Source organism: Bemisia tabaci, chromosome 8, assembly GCF_918797505.1.
Source record: "Bemisia tabaci chromosome 8, PGI_BMITA_v3".
NCBI classification, from domain to species: Eukaryota; Metazoa; Arthropoda; class Insecta; order Hemiptera; family Aleyrodidae; genus Bemisia; species Bemisia tabaci.
In genome coordinates this window covers 29,383,556-29,404,280 of record NC_092800.1, presented here as the reverse complement: position 1 = coordinate 29,404,280, position 20,725 = coordinate 29,383,556, and the positions used below count along the sequence as shown (strand labels likewise).

General features: G+C 38.8%; 1 protein-coding gene across 1 annotated transcript in view; it reads right to left on the bottom strand.

The window, feature by feature from the left end:
• The window catches only part of LOC109033940 (probable G-protein coupled receptor No18), a 126,036-nt gene that overhangs the window by 40,055 nt on the left and 65,256 nt on the right, over positions 1–20,725 (bottom strand). The window contains exon 4 of the mRNA XM_072303261.1: positions 11,711–11,939. Within this exon, the coding sequence (XP_072159362.1) occupies positions 11,711–11,939 (229 nt within the window). The remainder of the gene's footprint in view (positions 1–11,710; positions 11,940–20,725) is intronic.

The following is a 20,725-nucleotide window of genomic DNA, read 5'->3' as shown; positions in this document are numbered from 1 at the left end:
TGGATTCATTGGTTTCCTCGTGAAATTTTCCTCTAGGAGCACCCCTTAAAGTTTCAAATGCAATGAAATAAACATCCAAATTTGCATTTTTAGTCATTAATTTCATGCCCTACCTCTCTAATTGATTCGATCCACTGTGTGGCGCGAAGAGACGTGACAGTGATAATAACCCTTGAATACAACTATTCGTGCTCTGTGGATGTTTGTGTTGCATATATAAATATATGAAGGCGTTTCGGCTCCAGTTACTTTGGGCATTGCAAGTCGCTTGGGAATAATTTCTGTGATGAGCGAGGGACTATATTTAATCTTTGAAATGAACTCACACCACCGGTTGTGATCATTCGGAATTCTCTCAAAATTTGTCTCTCAGTGCAGAGAAGTGGAGGCATTTTCAAACACGCATATGAACGGCATTATCGGATTTTCCTTTAAAAAAACTTGATCGAAGAAAGTGTTTAGATGTTGTCATGAGTTTTGCGATTTTCGATTTTAGAGTAATTTTGAGATTAGATGACCGAAAATAATTATCAATCTATAGTAAATGGAGCTCTTAGTGGGTTTCCATTTTGGCAGAGGTTTACTTTTATAATAAACGTAATCACAACAACTATACTTATTGTTAGCCAAGGCATTCTCAATAAATCATAAAATAAAATTGGTCAAAAAAGAGGAAAAGAAAAATTTGATTTGTACAAGCTTATACCCCCATATGATGACGATGTTCACTGAGGAATAGTAAATACTGCTGTATTGCTTTTCCCATTAGTCTTATGATTACCTCATCATTTACTTTTAAATCACCCTTAATTTTAGTTTTCAACTCAATAGTTATACATAATTTCACCATCAGCCTCCATTATATGCTTTCAACTTACAGAAAGTAACGTTAAGTGTTGAAATATTACCTTGCTTCAACCATATATTAAACCGAGTTAACAGAAATCTTACTTTTCTGGCTCTGCGAACGCTTGTGTTATGACGATTAGTTTCAAAAACAATTAAATGTACTGGAAAAACTTGATTCACAACCTGAGCTTACGTGAAGTTCATTTGTCATAATCTCGAAAAAATAAAAGTTAAATAGGGAACCAAGATCGAAGGCCGCTAAATTTGAAGCTAAATGGTGAGTGAATCGAATTGAGGGCGGGTCACAGTATCAACCTCCAGCACTGCGAGCCGAGTTACTGCACGTTTCGGAGCAGTAAAACGCCACCATAAATCATCTTTTTACCACGGTTTCCTCCACAGACCAGGTGAAACAATTCTCCGCTGAAAAAAGGACCGTAGCACACTGCAATATTTAGCCCCTGAAACCGGTCGAAAGTCGAATGGGTGCTCTTTTTTCTTCTTCAGCTTGAAAGAGACTGAATCGAATTTTTGTACTGGGGTATGAGTCTGATGGAAATTTTCAGATTTGATGCGAACATATTATTTTGTATGGATTAGCTAACAAAAAAGTCTCTGGAATAATTAACGATTTGGGTTATTTATATGGGGGAAAAAATCATACATTTTGTCCTAAAAATTATTATCTCCGTTGTTCATCCCCAGAAAAGTTTTCTATCCTCGCGAATTTTGAAACGCTGTAATGGACTAGCGACCTCGTCAAAAATCAATTCAATTCAGGAACCAACCTTACTTGTTGCAGTTATTCAAAAACAGCACTTTGAATTTTCTCAAACGAATATGCCCACAGGTATGAAAAGTTCAGCAAATTTCGTAATTGATCAGGATTTGTGATAAACTTACAACTTTGACTAAAACGTAATGTAAAACGACTACGGATAATGTAAAGTATGTCTTCAATGTGTTGCATGACTATAAATATCGATTAACATGTTTTTCCCCATCAGTTCTATCAAATTTAATTGGTTCATCAATTTTTACAGCCACTATTTGTGACGAAAACAATTTAATTCTTACATCCTCGAATTCCATACACTTCCATTGGAATCATATCATCTACTTTTTATCATCTGAATTTACAACTTGCGAAAATTCCTCTACATACATATATAGCAGCCGTGGGCCAAAAATTCTTCTTGGCCAATAAAAATTCACAAGTTCCTTTCGTGCCGATGTTACTTCAATTCAAATTCATGTATAATATTAGGTTCTTATTTCCTGTAAAAAAAGTCTTCACGATGGCCAAGGCCGAAAAGCTCACCCTAGAAACTTCAAATAAAAACATTTAATACAAGTTCATCTTGATTTTTTAATTCATAGCCCTGGCTACCCCATAACACAACAATTCTCTGCCAAGACTGTTCCCCCGCTGAAAAATCGCAATTTCCCGACCAAGAAATCCCCCACCTCGATTCAATTACACCGTGGAAAGCATAACTCACAATCCAACTGGAAACACTCAGTAGCCCCGAATGTGGGTTAATATCTTTGTAACCTCTTGGAATTCGACTAACACGCCAACCTCATAAATCAACACCGAGTGGGGGTGATCTCACCGCCCATTAAAACCGGAAACGATGTCGTTTACTCTTAATAAATGCGCTCGAAAATCTTTTTGGCCAGTTTCGGGGGTCGAACGCTGCAGTGTGCGTAGTGCGTGCCGGGGCGTATTTAAATCGGAAGAAACCATCTCTGCCGTGCTAAAGAACGCCGTATGAACATGCGAGAGTTGCCAAATTTCGTTTAATAAAATGTTCATTTTCAAGGAAAGTTATGCATATTTTTCCTTGAGATTTTCAGGGACTTTAGGTCAAATAGAGAATTCGCAGGTGTCTGAAATTTGATGAATTTTAAGTTTAAGTGGAAACTACTGAGTGAACTGAACACGAGGATACCCTTGGTTCATGAATTGAACAATTATTGGAGAAGATATGACAAAATGATCTAATCTATTAAAATACATGTGTTTAAATGGGAAATGCCGCCAGATGACGTCATCAGGTGGTGCATTTTCTCACTTTTAAATCTATTTTTATACTATTTCCCATATCAGAGAAAAAGTATAAAAAATAATGTGAGATCAGCTCTTTAAGCACTTTCAGATGAAGCAATACAAAATTTGCATGCAAATTCTCCATCGCAAACAAAATTATCTGAAAAATTGGAAGGAAAATATTCGTGAGTTTACCCGGAAATTCGTGTTTTTTCAGAGGAAATTTGGCAACGCCTGAAGGTCCATACAGCGTTCTTGCTTAGCACGGCAAATCTCATCTGAGACTTGGGCCTGGGGTCCCATAAGGATACATGCAAACTAGGTTCCATGTTACAATCAAGATGGGTTTTTTTTTTATTTAAATACGTTCGTGTAATCCTCAAAGAGCCCTAAACGTCCGCATTACGTCGGCGGCGGCCCGCCGTTTGAAAAGAACCGAGATTACCGTCGAGGAACGCGCAAGCCGCAAGGGTTTTCCGGAATTTTTTTCGCCGCTGTTAGAGCGGGATTTTCCTTTTTAACGGTCGCGGGAAAGAGTTTCGGATCAAAGCAAAGGTCGAGGCGCGCGGACTTCAAAAAATGTCTCGCTGCGTCCTCTCGACGTACGACGGGAATCGCGAGGAGATACGTTCGCATTGTGACGCTCGGAGAAATGTCTTTGTCAGGATGAGTTTGAACGCTCCTCAGAATGTTAAAAGGAAGATATTCGGGGATTATGCAAGTTATGCGATGAGAAGAAAAAGAAAGGGAAAAAAGAAATGTGCGCTGACTTTCGTGATCTAATGCGATGTGAATTTTGAATTGGACGTATTTCTATCGAACGGAACTAAGCGGCATAAGGGGAGGAAGGAAGAGGGGGGCTTGGATTGGTGGGTGTTGCGGAGCGCGATGCTTGTTCCTTCCTATACTTGCAATGCTTTTCCATGGCGTTTAGTTCCGTTTGACAGAACGCGCTATCCGGAATTCTATGATCCTCAAAAGGAACTCAATTTGGCGCTTAGTTCCGTTTGACAGAAATACGTCCAATGGTGAATGCTGACTGCCGATGTTCCCGGAAAATTGCAACCAATCCTGCCGTCTTAAGGAAGAACGCCGTTTGAACCTTCAGAGGTTGCCAAGTTTTCTTAAATAAAAACCGAATTCACCGGGAAAATTATGAATATTCTTTTCCAAAATTTTCAGATAACTTTTTACGCTATTTAATCTACAATATGTAGAGATTCCAAAAAAGAATATGCATAAATTTCGTCAAAAATACATATTTTATGAAAAGGGATGTGGCGACTTTCGAATGTTCATAGGACGTTCTTCCTTAGCCAGGCATAATTGGAGGCGAAGATAAATAGAAATGACATAAAATCATATCCAACGCGTCTAAATAATCACATTTTTAGGAATTGAACGGCTTTTTAACGGTTCTCGTAGAACATAACTTCGACTGTATTGATGCCCCCATCAACGACTTTTACATGTATTGTAAGGAAAGGAGGAAAGAGCGGATTTCCATGCTATGCAATCTTTGCATAATCTTCCTCTTCTTTTCCTTTTCGAAATTTTGTGCCTCTTGACTTGCACTAATCTTGGCTATTCTCGAGCCAATAAGCTTCGATGGATATTTCTTAGCCATTTGGTCGGATGAAGTCTCCGAGTATAATGCCAGTACATTATCCTGCCTCAGTGGTATAAAACGCCTTCATTTAGTCCGTTATGCAATACACACCATGGATGTACGAATAGTTGCTTCTCCTCCCCTGACAATCCAGCACCGTGTTACTCCAAATGAATCTTCAAATTAGTAGCGAATTTTATCGCGTGATGTATCACGTTTTACCAAAGAGAGTTTCTCTATCAACATATGCAGCATACAATAGTATTCTAAACAATTTTTAGTTCCTAAACGCACATTTATCTCGAAATTTTCAGCACATCATAAAACAAAGAATTTTTAAAATTTTAACATTTAAATGTACGAGAGGTATTTGAAAAGGAAGGAACAAGGACAGTTCCTGAATTTGAAGAGTTTTTCTTCCCAAAATACTGAAAACTCGTTAATTTCTCGCCATTAATGTACAGCATTCCGTAAACTGTCAAAATTTGACTACCGGCCTAGGCATTTGGAAAACAACAAAACAAAACAGCAAAAAGGAAATGTTGCATGTGTGAGGAATTTGCGATTTGATTGCTGATTCTTATGTAAAATTTGGCGAGAAACACGATGGTGCCATTAGTTTCCTCTGAAATCAACTCCCAAGCTCAAAAAAAGCTCTCAAGTTGAGGCCAAAATGGAGGGGATATTCCACGCTATCCTGAGAGTCCACATCTACATCAAGACAAACTCTCCATGCAAAGATAGGGAGCAAATACATTGACAGGGCTGCCACTTTACTCGGGGACTCCGAAACTGAAAACAAAGCATCACTGCTAATGTAATCTTTGCATGGAGAGTTTGTCTTGATGTAGATGTGGACTCTCCGGATAGCGTGGTGTATCTCCTCCATTTTGGCCTCAACTTGAGAGCTTTTTTTGAGCATGGTAGTTGATTTCAGAGAAAACCAGTGGCACCATCGTGTTTCTCGCGAACTTTAACGGAAGAATCAACAGCCAAATCGCAAATTCCTCACACATGCAACATCTCCATTCCTGATTTGACTATTTACCTTCGATAGAAACAACGCGAAAAACGAATATTCAAAAACGGGAATTTGCCGGGTGACCCGGCAGCAATCCCGACGATAAGACGTGCGATCCCGACGCAAACTCGACGCGGATCTCCCACCTTCCACGACAGGCCCACTCATCCGTCGGAAGTTTCAACCTGCTCTCCATCTGCTTCCGGCCCAATAAATGGGCCAGATCTGAGGCCTGATACGGGCCCAGGCACCGTTACCTTAAGGGATGGAAAACTTTCACCCCCTTTCCACCGTCTCCCGCCTCCCCGTTATCCGCGCCGTATGGGTGTCTGTATTTGTGTATGTTAAGAGATTTCCAGGTGCGGGTTAAGCAGTTTGCCTACACGGACGGGGGAACGAAGGGGTGACGAGGGCACCGACTCCACGCTTCGCGCCCTTTCGCTGTCGACACCCTTTCAACCCGGCGCCTCGCCCTGAATCACACAGGCAGGCGCACGGTCGTTTCGTTGTTATATTGCCATGTTGTGCTAGGCTTAGGTCTCGACAGTGTTATGTTAGCTCTGCCGGTTTAAAAAAGAACGGCGTAGGTGCCTTTCGGCTTTGCCAAATTTTCATTTGTCACACTGAAAAAAAAATCTCGGTGTATTTACTAAGAAAAGGGTAAAATTACCAAGAATTCAGGGTTCTATTTGATCCCAGTTTTTTCTTGATATAATTACCATTTATGGAATTGGTAATTTTACCGAGAAATCTCGGTAAAATTATTGAACTTTCTCGGTAATTTTACTGGACCTTGGTAAAAACGCAAGTATTTTTTATCGACTGTGGAAGAATTACCGAAATAAAATGGCAAAGTTACCGGGAATTGATTACCAATAAAAGTGGTATTCTTACCTGAAAAAAACAGTAAAAATACCGGTTTTTAGGTAGGTAAGCTTACCAGTCTGTCTTGGTAAAATTACCAATAATTGGTAAAAAAAGTGAGATGGTAAAGGTACCATTGGACCGTGGTAAAAACGCCGAGAATTTTTTTTCAGTGCAGTTGAACATTTTTTCAAAGAAAAGTTGGTAATATCTTTCTTCGGCCCTGTCCACACGAGCGCGCTTTGAGGAACTTATTCGACGAGCCTGTAAGTTTCCCGAAACTTGTTCCTTATTAAAACAAGGGATGCTGTTCACACGAGTTTGCCCGAACTGAAACTGGAACTTCCATAAAACAATTGTAAAATAATAGATTACCACGTCCGCGAGAGTAACAAAAACAAATTTCAAGATATAAAGGACGTAAAAATATAAACAAACGAATTTACAACAAAACAAAAAAACATAGAATAAGCTCGGAGTGCAGGGGGGTTCCGGGGCTTGGAAAAATAAGTTTTAGCTCAGCTAAAACTTGTTCCGGGAATTAACAAGTTCCCCGAACTCAATTCCGCGAACCACGCTCGTGTGGACAAGGCCTTCAGATTCGTCAGAAAATTAGATTAAGAATTTGATCTGAATTATCTGAAAATGTTAAGGAAACGCATGTATAACTAACCGTCTCCGTGAAAAAATTTACATTCGAGGGAAATTGGACGTGTTTAGATTGAACGGAAATATGTTTCACGCGATCTCCATGTACATAGATCCATTTACCATGAAATATGCCCGATTAATAAAGATATTAACAATTAGTAAAGAGTACAGTCCATGCCACTTTAAAACTATACGGATTTCATCTCTAATGAACAGCAAAAGTTATGTGGGTAAAATACACACAGCACTTAGCTAAATGCAATTTTCCTTCACGTATTTGTCCCGTCTCATAAAACAAATAATACGTGCAAACATGAGGAGTTTCTTAATAGTATTGTGTGCATTTCAAAGAGGTACTAACCTCTTTCAAGGTAAAACTGCGTTTCCTGGTGCCTTGTCAGGAATAATGCAGGGATGACACTTCGTCGCCTCCTGGCCAAAATATCACAAGCACCATGCGACGTTTAAAAATTTCCGCCACCATTTTATTTTTTTACAGAGAAATCGTTCAACAAAGCTGTCCGAAAATGTTACTGAATTTACTTTGTGCTGCCGATAAAATTCAGTGAAATTTTCAAACAGATTCAAACCAAAAATTTCTCTGTTAAAAAAATAAAATTTTGGCAGAAGTTTTTAAACGTCGTATAGCGCTCGTGATACTTTGCCCGGAAGGTGATGACACCGGGTAAGTCTGAATTAGACTCTTAAAACACTCGTAATGAGCTACGACAGCCAAAACGCCTTCAATTTCGTGAATACCTCACCGCCCACATCGGAGTTAAAATATTTGTATCAAAATCACCGTGCATCTTTACACTACTTCGTTTATATTTCACGCCTGTGAGAAATGTCGCTTATGATACTTTGGCCGGAAGGTGACTACTTAAGTCAATGCATAACTATTATAACATCACCCCTATTCGAATAGTTTGTATCATATCGAGGAAAAACCAATCTTCCTTGAGCCCAACAAAGCAATTTCCCAAACTTGGCATCATCTTTTACCAGCGAGAGTCGCTCGGGGTTGAATGGAGGTCGAGACGTCAAAGGGCAAGTGAGAGTGAGTGATAGGAAAATAGATATTTTCATAAATTTTCTCGTTCGACGCGCCACCGAATAAGCCGACTCGATCTATTAACGGAAACGGATGTATTTCTGCCAAACAGGACCATGTGCATTATGACATGAGCTCAGTTATGCATATATTCTTATGGGCCTCAGGGCTCATGTTTTAATGCATATACTTCCGTTCGGCAGAAATACGTCCAAATGTGAAATGGAGTAGGCGGTTCGGTTCGAGGCTGGCGCAATTTACACGAGAATGCGACCCGGGGAGCACCGGCACCTCGCAAGAATATTCAGTGTAACAACCCCCTCGGTGGGAAAAATAATGGGGCACGGTTATTAGATGTTAGATAACTTTATGCAGTGTATATTCACTGTTCGTTTTTTCCGCACTTACTTGGAATTGATCCTTTTAACTGTTGCAAGACGCCCAACGAATAGTTGTTGGCAGAAAAATGATAGTAGGACATTCTCTGCCGTGCTAAAGGAAAACGCTGTATGAACCTTCAGGCGTTGCCAAATTTCTTTTGATACAACAAGAACCCCCTGGTAAACTTCTGAATATTTTTTTTCGAATTTTTCAGATAATTTTGTTCGTAATTTCACCTAAAGTTCTTGAATATTTCAAGGCAAAATATTCACAATTTTCCTCAAAAATAAACATTTTATCGAAGGAAATTTGGCAACTCTCGGATGTTCATACGGCGTTCTTCCTTAGCACGGCAGTACTGCTCTCTGTGGGCTGATTATTGAAATTTATCGACAAAGCGATAGACAAAGACAAAGACAATGGAGCGGTTCTGCCGGCTGATTGTTGATATTGATTGACAAAGTCACAGACAAAAAAGACATAAGGAGTGTAAAGCAACCTCTATGGTTATAATTGGCGGTTATTATAGACTAAAGGAGAAAATGATGGAATAACTGTTAAAGTCTCTCGTAGGTTGCTGTTAGTTAGTCTATTACCTGCCTCCTTTGTCCATTGCAAACACCCGTTTCCACAAATAGGATCCCTCCATGTCTCTTTTGTCTTCTTTTGTCTATAGCTTTATACACCAATTTCAACATTCACGCTGCTGGTCACACTGAACAAACGAGGTAAGCGATAGAAACTGACGAAAACTCACGAGAGACCATAAAGTTAGTCTATCATTTTTCCCCTTAGTCTGTAACAACCAAAAATTTCGACTAATGGGATGGCTCCATTTGCTCTTCGTATTCTTTGTTTATTGATTTGTCTAATAATTTCAATAATCGGCCCATGGCAGGATAATGTCTATTCACTGCTGTCTGTTTCATCGAAAATGACGAGGTCACCCGGTTGCACAGTTTGACAACAAGTAATTGCACCGATTTTCATTGGAATGTATTATGCATTAAACATATGATGTGAGCGCACATATTTCATGCTGAGCAGATAATTTTACCGTGAAATTTCTGTGGACCATGACCACCCTATTGATGAGACCATTAATTTTCCTCTCGTTTAAATTACGCATCTCACTCTGCCCATTCGGATAGAATAAACTGATGAACACTGAACGAGCAATGATTAAAAAGGACACGATTTTTGATTACAAAATGACTAAATTTCTCTTTTTGAATCAATCGATTATTTTTGCAACACTCATCTCGTCGTTTTCCCAACGAAGGGACGTGGCCCCATTCTAAGGTTGCAAAATTGATTCAAACAATTTAAATTGTTATTTCTTTAATTTATCGGTGCAATTTTTATCCAAAATGTCTCTGATTTTTGTGTGCAATTAGACGAAAAATAAGGAAAATGTTCAGTTTGAAAAGCCCAAGTTCTGTTTGTAAATAGTCAACGTGCGAGGGAAAATTTGACAATATTGAAATGAAGTTACGTTCGTTCGTGAGAGAAACGACAATTTGCTTTTTTTTTCTTTTTCTTTTTTTTCTTTTTTTTCTTACATTGAAGTTCAAGAGTGTAAATACACTGTAATTAAAACTACAGTTTTGGTCCTAATTTGGATCAGGGAGGAAAGCAATGGATAACTAATTAATGAGAACATCTTTCTTTTGACCCGAATGCGTGACAGCTCTTGTCGTAAGTTTCAAGCTGTCACTATTGTCTTCTCCTTTCAGCTTCGAACGACGCGACGATACAAAACGGAACTCAATGGATGCCCGTATGGGGGTGGCCCTATTTTTCCGCTTCATAACGACTAATGATTCGGAGCTTTGCATTCGAAAGCCCGTATTCCGATGCACAAAGTTTAGAGAAGCTAATTGACACTCAAAAAGAGAAACTTCTCTTTGTGACTTTGAATTTGACAGCGTATTTGGATGTCTACACGAGTTACGTCACACGGAAACTTTTGCAACTCTCGGGGCTAACGATGAAGTGCTTTCGCACTCTCAATGAACAGCTGAGTTCCATTGCTGTAGCTTTATAAGGAGATTCATTTTTAGGTGAGAAAGCAAAATGCCAAAATGGTGATTTTGCTACCACAGCGAGAAGTAGTCCTGAAAAATGTTCCCTACATCAAAAACCGTAAGATTTGATAGATAGGATTTTTTGTCAGCAGTGTTGATGATTGATCAGCCAGAACCAGAAAAAACTTCCCGAAGAGATTTGGAACTTGAGTTAAAATTCGCTTAAGTTGTGATTTTCATTTTACAGACAAGCTGATGTTCAGTAAACTTATTGAGACCACAAATATATGCTCGAATACATGCAACAGGGATGTATATGACCAACGCTGCCCACGAGAGAATATGTCGAATCCTCAAAAATTGAAGTTTCCACGACCCGGAAAAAAATCTTGGTTTTACAAACCAATAAGTTCATTTGGCACTTTCCGATTCAAAGGAATGAGGCCTCTGTCCAACGAGCTCACTTCATCTAGAAACTTGAAAACACGCCTAAGTAGAAAATATCTAATATGAACATATTAGAGCTTTCACGCTTGTTTTTTCTCAGGAAAACTAGTCATCGTAACTAGAAATCAAACCAGTTATCGTGATTTTTTGAGAACTTCCTTGATTGTTCTTCTCTGCCAGCAGAATATTTTATTTGAATTTCAAGCTATAAAGTTGACTTGCACTGAAAAAAAATTCTCGGCGTTTTTACCAAGGTCCGTTGGTACCCTTACCATCTCACTTTTTCTACCAATTATTGGTAATTTTACCAAGACAGACTGGTAAGCTTACCTAAAAACCGGTATTTTTACTGTTATTTTCAGGTAAGAATACCTCTTTTATTGGTAATCAATTCCCGGTAACTTTGCCATTTTATCTCGGTAATTCTATCGCAGCCCACAGTCGATAAAAAATATTGGCGTTTTTACCAAGGTCCAGTAAAATTACCGAGAGAGTTCAATAATTGTACCGAGATTTCTCGGTAAAATTACCAATTCCATAATTTGTAATTTTACCAAGAAAAAACTGGGATCAAATAGAACCCTGAATTCTTGGTAATTTTACCCTTTTCTTAGTAAATACACCGAGATTTTTTTTTCAGTGTGTTTCTCTTCAAAAAAATAAAATTGGAGCGAAAATTTTGAAACACCGCAACAGAGATACGTGGTTTCGCACTTTGGCCATCGATAAGTAGTAAAAAATGGAAAGTACTCACCATCCAAATATGGGAGGACAGGTGATGGTGAAGGCCATGAGCCAAACGATGAGGATCATGCAGGCGGCGAGACGCTTAGAGCGGCGTCTCCGAGAGTAGTTGAGTGGTTCGGTGACGGCGAAATAGCGGTCCACCGAAATCGCGCACAGGCTAAGGATCGAGGCCGTGCACAGGCACACGTCCAGAGAGATCCATATGTCGCACAACAGCCACCCGAGCTCCCACGAACCTGCAACACAACGGATCTACCATCAAAATCAGGCATGGAAAAAGGGATAGGAGAACACTGAAAAAAATAATATGCTGTTTTAGCATTTAGGATGTCAAAAATGTGTCCGGAAATCCCAAGATGCTACCTTTACTGCCCCAGCAGTTAATTTTACATCCTGTGAATGCAAATTCAATTGCGTGGGCAATCAAGGCAGCATCTCAGGATCACCAGATACATTTTTGACATCCTAGGTGCTAAAACAGCATATCATTTTTTTCGGTGAAAAACAAGGGGGGAAAACGGGAAACAACGCTAAAATATACAATAATAGAAAACCCGAGACGTTTCGACTCAAAACAGAGTTATTTTCAGAGTTATTTTCAAAATAAATCAAGACTTGTAAAAATATCGAAGAAAAAACCTGAGGCCTACATGTTGGGGGCCGCGATCTGAGGGATATCAATGAGGGCTAAATTTGGTTCGATACCAGAATCTCGAGATTTGGCTAAAATGTACAATGGACTACTAGACAAAGTATAAAAGTAATCGTTCTGAATGACGTATGGGCTGCATTTTGCAATAAGATACTACAATTTCTGGCTCATTGATAAAATCACGTATATGGATATGAAGATTGATGGTTCGTATGTTGTCTCTAAAATGAGCCAGAGATTAAGTTCGTGATTGCAAAGTTCAGTTTCAAAAGAAGGGGTACCGATGAGGGTCACTATGGGGCCCACCCTGAATTTCCTTAACTATACGATTTTTCGCTCAACAAAGGTGTACATTTCACGAAATACATCAGGATTTAGTCATTTTTGGTCTCTTTTCGTGCCTAGTGCTGGCCCAAACATGGGTCTGACGGCCGATTCAAGCAAAAAATGCGAGTTTCGTGAGTTGACGGTCAAATTCCGAAAAATCTGAATTTTTAGCCAGAGAAGAATCGATAGACCCATGTCAAGGCCGGTATCAGACTTGAAAAGATACCGAAAAAGACCAATCCATGCAATGTGCAAAAAGTCGTAGGACTTTAAAAATCCAGCTAAGATGGGCTTATTAACTGTCAAACGGCCCTTATCGATAATATATAATATCAGCTTAATATCAGAATTCCATAAATGTATAAGTTTAGAAATTTGCAAAATGCCTACTGAGTTTTGCGTTGAATTTCAAGAGCATATATCTGTTGTGAGTGTTGTGACACTTTCATTTTCCCTCGTTCTGGTGATTAAATACATAAAATTCCCAAAGAAATGTCAAAAATTAAGGGACAAGAAGGATGAGAAGTAAGTGGTTAAAAAGGAACACGTATTTTTTGATCGGAAATTTCTCTCCCTGATTGCTCTTTAAGTTCTTTTAGACACATCTATCTACAGACGTATTGCCTAAGGATGTAAGGAAAACCTGCAAAAAAGGACAATCGAACGCGGAGATGAGGCGTGAGAAGTTAGTGCGAGATAGAATACATTTAATCATCCCCTTTTATACTCCTCTTGAAATGTTGTTAATCGACTCAGCCACCTACACAAGAAGTGCCTGAGGGTATAAGCAGAAACTGCAAAATGGACAATCAACTCACCGACGTCTGATACAATTTGACGCGACCAACTTGTGCAGTATGCAGAAGATAAGGGCGGTCATAAATTTACGTGGTCGTTTATGGGCAACCCAAGAGCCCAAGGTGTTCGGACCGAGACCCTCGGCGCACAATGGATATAATCCTTGAGAGAGGTCGAGCATGACATTTTTCACAAAAAGTGTACATTCTGAAGTTTATTTATTTACTTCAGGGCTGAATTTTACGAGAAAACCAATGAGACTATATACCTTTAAACCTCTGCGTCTTGTATTAAGGAAGTTTTAGACCGAGTTTGGTAGAAACGCATCAAGTCGCATTCTGGAGAAAAAAATTAATTGGGAAAGGTTTTGAATTCAATTACATGTAAAATTCCCTCTGTCGAAAATGCTAAGTCGAGGAAGAATATTTTGAACGTGGAAAAAGTATTGTCAGCCGTTGTGTAAACCTCTAGTTTAATGGAGGAATAAAACTTCAAACCCTTTTTTCTCTGTTTAAACTCGATGCATTCCTGCGATTAAAAATAGAGCATTTGACTGTCACACATCGCGTGTAATTGTTTGCTATGTAATTTGCATGACTTGTACTGCAAAGTTACACGTATGCACGTGTAGGTTATCTATGTGACTTGTCCCAGTAGCTGTACCACTTGTTGCGTCCACCTAGAACGGGGGCCGAATTTTTCCGGACCTTCCACCGTGCTTAAATATACTGAGGACTATAGTCTCGACTGCGCTCAAGTCCGGTCTAGCGCTCCTGATTGATCGGTTATACGGTTCGGAATCATCGATGGCTGTTGCATCTACGTGTGAGAGAGCCAACAAACTTCGGCCTCTGGGAAAAGGAGAGGAGAGACGAATGTCACATCAACCTAAATGCACCAATAATCAGTTAGCCAATGGGCAAGTTGAGCTGGTAACTTGTATATTAGCCAAAAATAATAAGATCTGTCCAAACGGCAACTTTTTACGTTGAATATTAACCGAAATATTGCCCTTTGAAAAGTCGGGTTTTTGACGTCCTCCAGCATTAAAACATGATTCTGTGACCAGCGCAACTGACCCATTGTTATAACATAAATTTGTGTTGAACTGTGCCATTTCCCGAAGTGTCATTATTGTCTCCTCTTCATTTTCCCAGTTCCATGCGCGTCGCACAAGTACCTGCACAGTCAACATTGATAACGTAGACGTGAAATTCCACGAATCCGTTCAACTCGATTGCAGGGCAAGATCAGACAATGCGCCTTTTTTGCGTGTGCCAACTAAGCACGGTCTACTAAAGAGTTTAAAGTTCAGCCCCACTGCGCGGCGTGATAAACGCTTCCGTTCGGATAAAATAACGTCTCCAAGTAAATCGGCGAGCTCTATCCTACACCGTGTCATGCTGCTTCCGCGAAACTCAAGTATCAACCTGGGACCGTTCTTGCCCTAAACTGCAGACCTTGTTGCGGTGAACCTAGCATGTATAAAATATGATAGCTTTAGTTCGCGTAAAATATGTGGTTCGATATATATTCTACGGCATAGACAATGAACACCACAGCGGGCTTTGGTAAATGAATAAAGGTTACTTTGTAATGAAATGGAGGGCTGCTTTTATATCGAGCTTCGATGGAGTTTCAAGATTCTGGCCGACTGACATACTTACATCTATCCGCGCTAATTCATCAATTAACTATTTTATGTTTTTCCTATTGTTTGCTGTAATGTTAAATCAAAACCAACCTCACAGATCTATCTATGTCGAACCTATTTTGCGATTTTATTTTCGTATTTTTCAAATGGATACATATCGACATGGCCGAATTAAGGGGGTGGCCACATGGGTCGCGGCCCATGGCGGCAAATCAAGCGGGCGGCAAATTTTGCAATTTTTTAAAAAAAATCGAATTTCAAAAAAAAATTACAAACGAGAAAAGGCAACAAAATCTTTCATTTCCTGAGAGTGCAGTAATTTCTAATTTTGTTGTCTTTTAGTCTTAAAAGAGACAGCACCTTTCATTAATCGAGTTAAGAGAGAAACCAAACACGCAATTTGGCCTGGAACGGCGCGACTTAGAGAGAAATGATAACGAGGACTTGAGATGAAAAGGAGAAGCCCTCGGCACGGCGGTCGGCATGTAACACATATTAGCGCCTACAAGACTGCACGAACACTTCACGCCTTGCATCAAACACAGTGCGGTCACTGCGGTCAGCGTGAAACGGATAGCGCCTACAAGAATACATGAATACTTCACGCATTGCGCCAAAGACAGTGCAGTCAGCGTGAAACGCTTAGCGCCTACAAGACTGCGTGAATACTTCACGCATTGCGTCAAACACAGTGCAGTCTGCGCGGCGCGGCGGCGGAAGTTAAAATCATTAAACTACATCTATGTTTGTTCTTTCATAATTTGTTCGTTCATTTCTTATGAATGGATGGCCTTGTCCACACAGAGATAGGTTTACGGAACTTAACTTTTGCGCAAAGTTCCGTGAACTTTTGCTAGGAGTGTTAACAGGGCTTTCCCAAAAAAAAATATGTCCAACACGAGTAAACGATTCTTATGCACCCCTCCCCCGCTGGCACGCTTACTTGATAGTTTTTATTGGTATTTCAAAACGAATATGAGAAGGGGGCGGCAAAATACAGGCGGCCCATGGGCGGCAATGTAGGTAAATCCGGCCCTGCATATCGATGGCCAAATTACGAAACCACACATCTCCATGGCGGTGTTTCAGAAGTCCCGCTCCGGTTTTATTATGTTTTGATGAGAAACATTCCAACTTCATAGCTTAAAATTGAAACAAAATATTTTGCTAAGCAAGAGCGAAGAAAAATGAAGGAAGTTCTCCAGATATTACGTCGACTAGTTCTCAGCAGAAAAGAAAGTATGACAGGAAGTCTACAACGCCTCAAACGGAGATACTTGGTTCTGTACTTTGACCATCGATATATTTTCCCAGAACCAGCCTGTAATTTCTCCATAGAGTTTTATTTTGTCGCCAAAAGACTAAATTGAATTCATTTTGCAATACAGGAGTGCGATATTCTGACAAGATTGCCATAAAATAACCAAAACTAAGGGAAGTTGTAAAATGACTCGAAGTCAGCACTGGAAAAAAAGTAGCTTGAATCTAGAGTCCAGACTCTTGAAAACAGAGACAAGAAAAAATACTCTTGATTCAATCGGATTTTTGCTTGAATCAAAAGGAAATCAGCTTAAATTAAGAGGCTTGGTTCTCGATCTAAAAATCCGATTGAATCGAGAGTACTTTTTCTTGTCGATGTTTTTAAGAGTCTGAACTCTAGATCCAAGCGACTTTTCTTTCCAGTGAGGTGCGGATGTTGAAGTTTTACCATTGAAATCCGAGTTTAAAAAAGACAAGTTGGTTTTTGCAATCGCTAGCGATAGCAATATTCGTCATGGGAACTTTTGCTTCTGGGATATGAAAATTTTAAGGTAGGTACAGTTCGTTTGTAGTATCTTCAGAATTGAAGGGGCTATGTAATTTTGTGTCGACATCTCTTTTTTAACATTTTTAATTTTTTTTCTTTGCATACAAGAAAGCTGTTATTTACCAATTATTTATTTTCGTTGGATTATGTATGGTTTTTGGAAGTTAACGCATTTAACTTTCAGTTTCGTTTTTTCGGCGTAAAGTATGATATTTTTACTCTACGCATATGCCCGAATACGCATCATAACGACGGTGAAACTACCAAACCACGTATCTCGTTTGCGGTGTTTAAAAATCTCCGCTCACATTTTATTTTTTTGAAGTAGACCAAATCCATATCATTCCTTGAAATTTTCACAGAATTTTCTCCGCACGAAGAGGAAAAATCACGGAAATTTTCAAGACTGGACGTTAAGTAGCTTTTCATTTAAAAAATAAAGTATGACAGGAAGTCTGCGACGTCGCAAACCGAGATACGTGGTTTGGTAGTTTCACCGTCGATAAGTGACCTATGTGCTTCCTAAGTTGCCATTTTTTTCATTCAAATAGATGTAACCGAAATGTTAGATGTGTACTACCTATACTACTTTCATGTCATTGCTTTATTTATTTATTTACTTTTTGCGTAGGTATATATTGTTATTTTTTGCTGAATTTTGGAGAAAATATTGCTTTAAGAACGTGGAATGTAAATTAATTTTATTGAAAAAAGAAAATACCATCATTAATTTGGGCGAACAGAGAAAATATACATCAATATTTGGGTCAACATCTCCCTGATTATATAAAGGATGAATATATTAGTATTTCTGTATCAAAAAACTTAGCTTTTGTCTTCAGAGATACGATGATTCTAGTCCCAGTCAATTTGTTTTATTGAAAAAACAAAAAAACAAAAAATAAATAAAAAAAAAAAAAAACAACTGAAATGTTAGCATACTATTTTCATGTCTTTCTATTTGTATCAATAGGTACTTTTTGCTTAACTTACGAACGTTGAATGCAAATTAACTTTATTGAAAAAAGAAAATAACGTCATTAATTTGGGGGAACATGTGGCTGATTATATGAAGGAGGTATATTCCAGTATTTTTGTTTAACATATTAACTCACGAGAAAATGTTCGTACATTTATCATCTAGTATTAATTATTTTTTGATGATTGGTCTAAAACATTCAATACAACCATTAAAAATTATCTCCCATCGCCGGGTATCGAACTCCCGATCACCTATTGCCCGCACCTTATCAAAAATATGGGGCGCCTCAGTCGACTAGGCTATCACAGATCGAGCGAAGGATGGGAAAAAATAGCATTTAAAAGACTCGGACGATGGGCGGGACTTATCACAAGAGTTGTCCTTGAGCGATTCGGCGATTCGCGTCTTCGTAGCTTCTGGAGAAATGAGCTAAGCGCCTTTCTCTGTGAGACATTGTTTGCCTATGCTATCATGTGTCTCAAGGTTCATATCAGCAGGCATTTGCCATCGCGGCAGTAAGCTGAGGCAATATTTCTGTATTCATGGAATAAATCAATCAATCGAGTTCCGATTTTGGCTCATATATCCGTAACGGGTCCTCCAGAGCAGTTTTCCACCTTGCACAATAGTTATAATTTCTTTATTTCTATTTGTAAAATTTGAGGTGGGATAATGGCGGCTTCTCAAGAGCAACGAGGTAGGCGATCTTTTGCACCAACGAACAGAAAACTGATGGCGAAAAATAACCAATCAGAACCTCCCAAAAAAAAGAATTTGCCTAAAAACGGAACTTCGTGGATCTGCGCAGATTTACCAGTCAGACACGACATCTCAAGTTGGAAAAAAACTCGCTGAAAGCGAATTTTAGCAATCAACACAACTTGACGTAGAGACATGATTGGCTAAAAAATACAACGGTTTTTGATACATCGGAAAATCAACCAAAAATCGGAGACTGGGCGAAACGCTCAAGGTCGCAGAGGTATAGGGAATCCCATAGCGAAAGCAACGGAACGATTCTAATATCATGGGGAACTCCGTTCCCATGACAATAATTTTTTTTAAATTAGAGATAATGTTTTTAAATCTCGATGTTATTACACTACTAAATCCATATAATCAAGAGTAAAAACTACTTGCCCGACAATATTTATTGAGTACGAATTTCATTCTTCGGAATCCGTTATACATTATCCACTGGGAGGACAGCACATCAAAATAAGTATAACGTGACAACAGGGTGTGCGCGGGTATTTGACCGAGAAATTCATACAATTTTTTACCCTTGTAACCATGTTCAAGCCCTCCTGCGTGGATATTTTGTGCTAACGGTTGTTCTGGCTCGGCGTAGGCCCCAGATTAAGGGATCTGGATAGAACAATAAAATCGTACGTTTATTTCTCGTCGAGTATTTTCGCGGGCGAGTTTTTGTGGGAACAGCCTGGCACTCTGAAATTGATATCAATTTCACCCTCTCAGCGGGCCTCGATTTGCGGCGTGAAATGAAGTGTTTTCGCGTGTCGCCATCTTTAGCAAGGCGTTGAAAAGAAGCCGATAGTCAATTCTATTACAGCCTATTGTATAAGAATAAGATAACATCTAGGTGATTTCCAGAAAAATGGGGTATATTTTAAGAATTTCATTGAGTCTTGTGGTTCATACAAATATTTAACTGATATATAGTAATTCTTGAAATTGAGTTAGCCGATTGTTATCGAGAAAGTCCATTTAAAAACAAATTGGGTACTTTTCAAAATACCTCGGCGAATAGGTAGTGAATTATTTCACCTCAGATCTCAAAATCTCGGTCTCCCTTTTTTTTTAACCGAAAACCTTAAATTGAAGTAAACATCTTTCATGAAATGCATGTTTGAGTAAAACATGATATTTACTAGAATTTTTTATTTTTAGTAAACTTTTATTGACAGCTACTAAACATCTAAAAATTGCTTGGTTCTTCTTATAATATAGACACTTCAACATTTTGGCAAAGAAAAAAAAATTGACAAATTTTGAATTGTCAAATTGAAAAAAAAAATAAAATGTTTACTAATTGTTCCATTCCAAGCACCGTAAAAATCAGATGTCTTTTTCAAAATTTTTCACTCAGTTCTTATTAGTTGAACTCACTGCATACATAGGTTTTTTGGCGTGAGTTATGTTATGTCTTTTTCCCTATTAATAATCCCGACTCGGAACAAATTTTGCTTCTAACTTCTGTTTTAATATATGACCTGTAAATTAATAATCTGCCCTAATTTGTATTTTTGTTGCCTTCTATTTAGGCGGGTGAATTGTAGTAATCTTTAATCTGATATTTGCCATATTTTCATAGTAAGTTGGACCAGTACTTTCGACTAATAAATGATTCATTCATTCAAAAAAGTAGGAAACTTAATAAGTCCTTAAAATGTGACTCTTCGTCTATGAGGAATATTGCATATCAACATTCAAAATACATATACACTGGAATAAAAAACACATTGGATCTAGAGTCCAGACTCCTAAAAACATCGCCAAGAAAAAGTACTCTTGATTTAATCAGAATCTAGCTTAAATCAAGAACCAAGCCTCTTAATTTAAGCGGATTTCGTTTTGATTCAAGCAAAAATCCGATTGAATCAAGCGTATTTTTTCTTGTCAATGTTTTCAAGAGTCTGGACTGTAGATCCAATGTTTTTTTTTTTTTTTTTGGCGCGTATACGTAGTATACCGCCTTTGCGATCGTTTCGAACCCTGCTCGATACAATAACCGAGTCCCTTAGTTCCTTACCGAAAAGTGACTATCGCGAACTTCTGAGA